Source organism: Sphaerodactylus townsendi, linkage group LG06 (genome assembly GCF_021028975.2).
Source record: "Sphaerodactylus townsendi isolate TG3544 linkage group LG06, MPM_Stown_v2.3, whole genome shotgun sequence".
Classification (NCBI taxonomy): Eukaryota; Metazoa; Chordata; class Lepidosauria; order Squamata; family Sphaerodactylidae; genus Sphaerodactylus; species Sphaerodactylus townsendi.
In genome coordinates this window covers 101,289,080-101,295,079 of record NC_059430.1, presented here as the reverse complement: position 1 = coordinate 101,295,079, position 6,000 = coordinate 101,289,080, and the positions used below count along the sequence as shown (strand labels likewise).

Here is a 6,000-nt window from a genome sequence, read left to right as displayed (position 1 = left end):
GGCTACTTCTGCTTTGAAATGCAGACTGGTAGCCACTACCATGGATTTTTATGTGCTTTTTTTTTTTAGGGAGATGAAAAATGACAATGGCCACTTAAATTTATTTACAAAAATGCACATGTACAGCAGCAAGTGAACAGAACATCAACTTGTTCCATTCCAAACCTGAGTCCAAAGAGGGATCCCCCTCCCCGATTCCTTTGTCCTTCATCGTCCTGCATTCCTCACTGCTGATAGGAACCCTACAGTCCAAGCTCAGTTCCCGCAAGGCTCTATGCAAGTCAGATAAGAGCTCTAAGGAGCATCTGGAAAGGAGGAACAAAATACATTCCCACAAGTCCTTGAATGCTCTGGCAAGATCCTCCACCACATAAGCTGCCAGGAGTGGAGCCAGAGCTTCCTGTCCCTTGGTCATTATTAGCCATGTCTCAATCACCATCTCCTTATGGTTTCTCATCCACAGATTCAGCTATGCAGAGAGCCACTCCCAAGCCAGTCAGCAGCATCCCCAGTGCAGCACCTGGGGAAAGAAAACAAGCAGGAGATAAGCCCAAATCCTTCTGTGCTTATTGCGTAGCTCATAGTGAAGTGACTGGCCCTCGTGTCAAGTGTGAAAGCAATAACACCAGGCTGCCCACAGGCAAGGTCAAGGTGTTCATTAGGTATGAAAAAATAAGATTTTTGTCTGATTTGTTTTTTTTAAAGATACTCTCACCTTGATCAGATTGAGTGTCTCCTGGTGCAAGAAAGCTGAAAGTACCTGAAGATTGGGGTAACGGTGTAGGGATCCTCAAGCTTATTTATTTAAAACATTTATTAGCTACCTTTCTACCTTGCAGAATTCTAGATGGCTTAGTGGTGGTGAACCTATGGCACTTCAGATGTTCATGAACTACAATTCCCATCAGCTCTTGCCAGCATGGCCAATTGGCCATGCTGGCAGGGGTTGATGGGAATTGTAGTCCATGAACATCTGGAGTGCCATAGGTTCGCCACCACAGGCTTACAGTGTAAGTAGAATGGCAATTATAAAGCACCTAGAAAACCATAATTCCTGAGCAGAAGCGTATAAGAGGAGATGACCCTTCAGATATCCTGATACCAAGTTATGTAGGGCTTGAAAAGACAAAACCACCATCTTGAATTGGGCTTGGGAGCAGATTGGAATTATTGAAGTATTATAATTATTGAGGTATTGGGGTCACATGCTTCAGGTAGCTGGCCCCAATAAGTAACCTAGCCACAGATTTCTGCACTAACTGCAGCTTCCAAACAATCTTCAAGGGAATCCCCAAGTAGAGAAATTTGCAATAATCCAGATGTAACTAAGGCATGGATCACTGTGGCTAGATCTGCATGGGTGCAGCTGACACATCAGCAGAAGCTGGAGAAAAATACTCTGAGCCAGCTGGTTATCTAATGAGAATCTGGCTTTTCAAGAGGAGTGTAACCCCCACCAAGACAGGAGAAATCTCCAGTGCCTGGTCTGCCTTTCTACTAACCCAGAAAATCTGTCTTGTGAGGATTAAGTTTAGAGAATCATGGAGCAGGAAGAATTTCCAAACTCTGCATTCCCATGCTATTTCACATACCTTTTTGTATTTTGATTCAACGGGATTTGTTCATAGGAAAGGGGGGGGGGATAACATTTCCCACTTTTAGCATGAAGTAGCAAATGTAAAGAGGGATGTTGTGTTCAACTTGGTCAAAGAAGAGACCTACGTGAGCTGCCAATGTCTTCTCCAAGCATCCTCCCTGTCGTCACTGTGAACATCAGAGCCAAAGAATTGCACAGAGGCACAGCCAAGGTCAGGTCTGAAAAGGATTCAATTTTTTTTCAAGTCAACAAAGGAGTGGGTAGAGCAAGAAAAGCTTCTGGCAATTATACGAAGAAACCATCAGAAGCAGAGAGTAGCCACACTGCAGTGGGAATTCTGCCAGTCTCAGGGAAGTATGGCAAGCCATGTGCTATGGGAGGGGGGATATGATCAGCAGTTTAGACATCATGATCGAGGAGACTTGGGGTGGAATGTGCTCACCCACTGATCTGTCCCAGCTTGGGCCATGCAGTTGTCATGTCATGGCAAGAGTGTCAAATCAAAGTTGCTCAGACATCAGGATTTGGGGCAGCTGCAAATTTCAGGAGCCTACAAAGGTGCCCATTAGTGTTTAACACAGTGCTTTAAAGCAGTTAAGTGCTTTCCATATGTCAATGTGGTATAGCTTGCAACTTTACAAGGTATTGTGAGTCCTACACCACATGAAACAGAGGAGCTGTGGCTCAGTGGTAGAGGATCTGCTTTGCAGGCAGAAGGTTCCTGGTTCAATCCCCAACACTGCCACTTAAAGGATGTAACGGGTGAAAGATGCTTCCAGTCGCAGACAATACCAGCCCTGACAGACCAGTATTGGGCAGTTAGGTCTGTTATCTCTATTATGCTGATGGGTGCTGGCCATGGCTTACAGAACACTACTTAGTGAGGTTCCCAATTTGTAGCTTAACAATTTGTAGCTTAACTGCTGCTTTGATGCCTGCTGGAATGATACACATGAAAAACATTCCCAGAAGCTGTGCTGCAACGCCCACTCTGGCCATGTACACTGGAGTTTCTGAGTGGGCCAAAGACGTTTAAAGACTGGAAATGTTCTTACAGTAAAGGAGGACTAACCTGTGGAAGCCAAGGTAATATAATAGACGAGCGAGCCGCACTGGTTGAGCACCAATGGAACTGCATACTGCAAGACAAAATACAAGACAGTATCATTTAGACCTCATAGTTTCTTAAACTACAGCAAATTTGGGATACCAGATCCAATCTGGTCTTGATTTAAGCAGTGGAGGAAAAGGTTATGAAGACTCATTATGTGGTGTCGAAGGCTTTCACGGCCGGAATCACTCTTCAGAGGATCTTCCTCTGAAGATGCCAGCCACAGATGCAGGCGAAACGTCAGGAGAGAATGCTGCTAGAACACGGCCATACAGCCCGGAAACCACACAGCACCCAACTCATTATGTGGGTTTGGGCATCAATGATCCATGGCTGGCATCCACATTTGGACTTCTTTCTTTTTTGTGTGTTTTGCTGCAGAGTTGCAGCTGAATTATGCTGATCACATAAGGCTTTCAAAGCAAAAGATGTCCAGAGGTGGTTTGCTTCTGCATAGCAACCCTAGACTTACTTGGTGGTCTTCCAGCCAAGTACTACTACAATGTGCATTTAATGCTGACCCAAAGCCTTCTTTATTTCCAGCTACTATAACTTTTCTTAATGTCAAGAACATGGTTTTCATTGTTCTCTTCTATGAAAGACACCACTATGATTATGAAAATAAAACTGAGGGAGGCATGGAACTAAAGTAATATATTTTCAATTGAAGAAATGCCAGTCTAGTTGGAGCCCCCGATCTGGAGTTTTTCAACATAGGAGTTAATCCTGTTTTCATGAAAGGAAACATTGTAAAGGAATTTTCCAAAAGAGATTTCCCAATATCAAACACATAAGAGAGGATTCTATAGGAGTTAGGAAATAATTAGAGTTACAGCCAGAATTCTATCCATGCATACTAGCAATGAAATTCCATTGAATTCAATGGGATTTACTTAAAAGTAAGCATGCACACAGGATTGCAGCTTTAGGTAATTTTCAAAGGATTGGGTAGAATAAATGAGTTTTAGAAAGGATATAATACCTTGTAATTGAGAAAAAGGAATTTCATTTCAGCCAAAAGCTGCAGTATCCAGTTTTTCTTTTTCACTTGTTCTAGCCCCTCAGTGCCTCTTTTCAGAAATGGGTTGGTTCCTCCCCAGAGAGCTGCTACCAAGACCAAAGCTGCAACTTCACCTGCAATGCAACCCTCAAATTAGCAGAGTCAATTTTTTTTCCAAAATACAGTGAGGAATGTGAAAGGTGTTTGAAAGTGGTTAAAGTCTTCCCCACAGCCCAAGCATGGACTCCAATATGTGTTACACTGCAATCCTGTGCAGACTTTCTTGGAAGTAAGCCCCCCACCCCACCCCAACTCAGTGGAGCTTACTGATGAGTAGATATTAATTACATTGGCCAGGCACAATCCCTCAGCCTAGCCTACCTCACAGGGTTGCTGTAAACAGGAAAATCAGGAGTGAAAAATAGCACATTTCTCCTTATCTGGAATTTTTGGAATGTTTTTCAAAGGAAACATTGGCAATGGGGAGATTACCCAAAAACTTCCATGAAACATATTCTGTTTCGGAATGAGTATAACTTCGCCTATAATTAATACACCATCGTGTATATTGAAGAGTTCACTGTTTTCAGTGCTACAAAGCTGAGCTTGCTATCTAAATATGTTGATATCCAGTTAAGATGGTATCTTCTGTTCAAATGATGTACTTCCCCCTCCAACAACAAATTTTGTTTTCTAATTTCCATCCTGCATCCCTCAAATTACAAAAAAGATATGTGTACTAAGGAAGCATAGCAGCTTGCAGCTCCCTCTTATCTCTTCAATCTATATTTAAAACATACAATAAGGAAAGCTGAATTAGATTTAGATGAAGGTTGAGTGAATATTTGGGGGGAGAGTCAAAACAATTTGAGATACACCACATTACTGGCAGAAAATAGCAAAGACTTGAAATGACTACTGGTGGAAGTTAAAGTGGAAAGTGCCAAAGCAGGACTACAGCTGAACATCAAAAAGACACAACGAATGACTGCTGGGGAATTACTCAACTTTAAGGTTGGCCATGAAATTGTTCAAGACTTTCTGTTCTTTGGCTCCATCATCAAAATTAGAAGGAAATTGAGAATGGGAAAGAGCAATATTCTTGTGTGTCACTGGCAACCAAGATCATGTTAATTCATGCTGTACTATTCCCTATACTATATAATATTTCCTCTATATATATAAGGGTGTGAAAAGTAAGCCATGGAGAAAGGTAACAGGGAAAAAATGGATTCTTTTGAAATGTAATGTTGGAGGAGAGTTTTACAGATACTGTGGATCACCAAAGACAAACAAGCCTGAACTATTCCTAGAAGCTAAAATGACTAAACTGAGAATATCATACTTTGGTCACATTATGAGAACATGAGTCCCTGGGAAAGAAAACAATGCCAAGGAAAGTCAAAGCCAGCCTGAAAAGAGGAAGACTCAATGTGAGATGGATGGACTCCATAAAGGAAAAGCTATTAACAATAGGCCAATTTGGAGGACATTAATTCATAGGGTCACCATGGATTGGAAGCGAATTAACACACCCCTGCAATTTTGTTTGGGGGAAAAAGGCATTTGTACATTTAAATTCCATAAATATTCCGAACGTGTATGACATTAAAGGTTGAATGGAATTGAAATATTCCAAACAATGCATTTTCACGTGCTAAGTTAGAAACGATGACGTTTATGTTATTCAAGCAGCGAAGTAATTTTACGGTTGAGAGGAAAGTAAGTACTGTTAACATTTCTATGTTTTTCTCCCATCACTTCAACACTTCTACACCAGTAGCTGTGAGGGAAGAACCACGTCAATAAGGGCTCGTCCAGCGACTTGAGGAGCCTCGCGTCCCACCCACCCGGTTCCATACCGGAAATAGGTCTCTCACCTAGCGACGCCATGCCGATCGGCTACAGAGCTGCGGCAAAACAGCGGTGCAGAGCGTCACTTAAACCGAAAGCCATCATATTACTGGTGGGATGCAAGTGGTGCTCTCCCTGGGCAGTCTCTATGGTCTAGCATCTTTCTGGTCTCTGTCTGGCAAGCCAGACGTTAGAAAAGTTGAAAGTTCAGGAACAATTCTGGTTTCGAACTGCGCGCGTCAGGCACCATAACTATGAAATCTGGCGGATTAATGACTTGAGTGGCCGCTTTCACGGTTGTTATTGGCGCTTCTCTTCATTTCGCATAGATGCTTCCTTCGCCATGCAACCCTACCCCTAAGAAGCGTCGGTAAATAGCGATTTTCAGTTATTGCCGGAAGTTCAGGCTACCTGTTATGGCAGTCGAGTCGGACGGCT

At 42.7% G+C, this 6,000-nt stretch overlaps 1 protein-coding gene across 2 annotated transcripts; it reads right to left on the bottom strand.

Moving 5' to 3' along the window:
• Nucleotides 1–81: 81 nt before the first annotated feature.
• On the bottom strand, nt 82–6,000 carry TMEM234 (transmembrane protein 234). Of its 2 annotated transcripts, none has more exons than XM_048500261.1 (5): nt 5,571–6,000; nt 3,691–3,842; nt 2,670–2,736; nt 1,723–1,815; nt 82–520 (listed from the first exon to the last, which is right to left on the bottom strand). In XM_048500261.1, the coding sequence occupies exons 1-5, from the start codon at nt 5,599–5,601 to the stop codon at nt 444–446; spliced, it is 420 nt and encodes a 139-aa protein (XP_048356218.1). In that variant the 5' UTR covers nt 5,602–6,000; the 3' UTR covers nt 82–443. The 2 variants fall into 2 exon arrangements, with proteins under 2 accessions (XP_048356218.1, XP_048356219.1); XM_048500262.1 differs by having other exon boundaries at nt 5,589–5,996.

Excerpts from the sequence above, each read along its gene's own strand:
- TMEM234 (XM_048500261.1), bottom strand. The coding sequence starts at position 5,601 with ATGGCGTCGCTAGGTGAGAGACCTATTTCCG. Across the intron at positions 3,843-5,570 it reads AGGTGAGAGACCTATTTCCG|GTGAAGTTGCAGCTTTGGTC; the intron begins GTATGGAACCGG and ends GTTGCATTGCAG. Across the intron at positions 2,737-3,690 it reads TCCTTTTTCTCAATTACAAG|TATGCAGTTCCATTGGTGCT; the intron begins GTATTATATCCT and ends TTTGTCTTGCAG.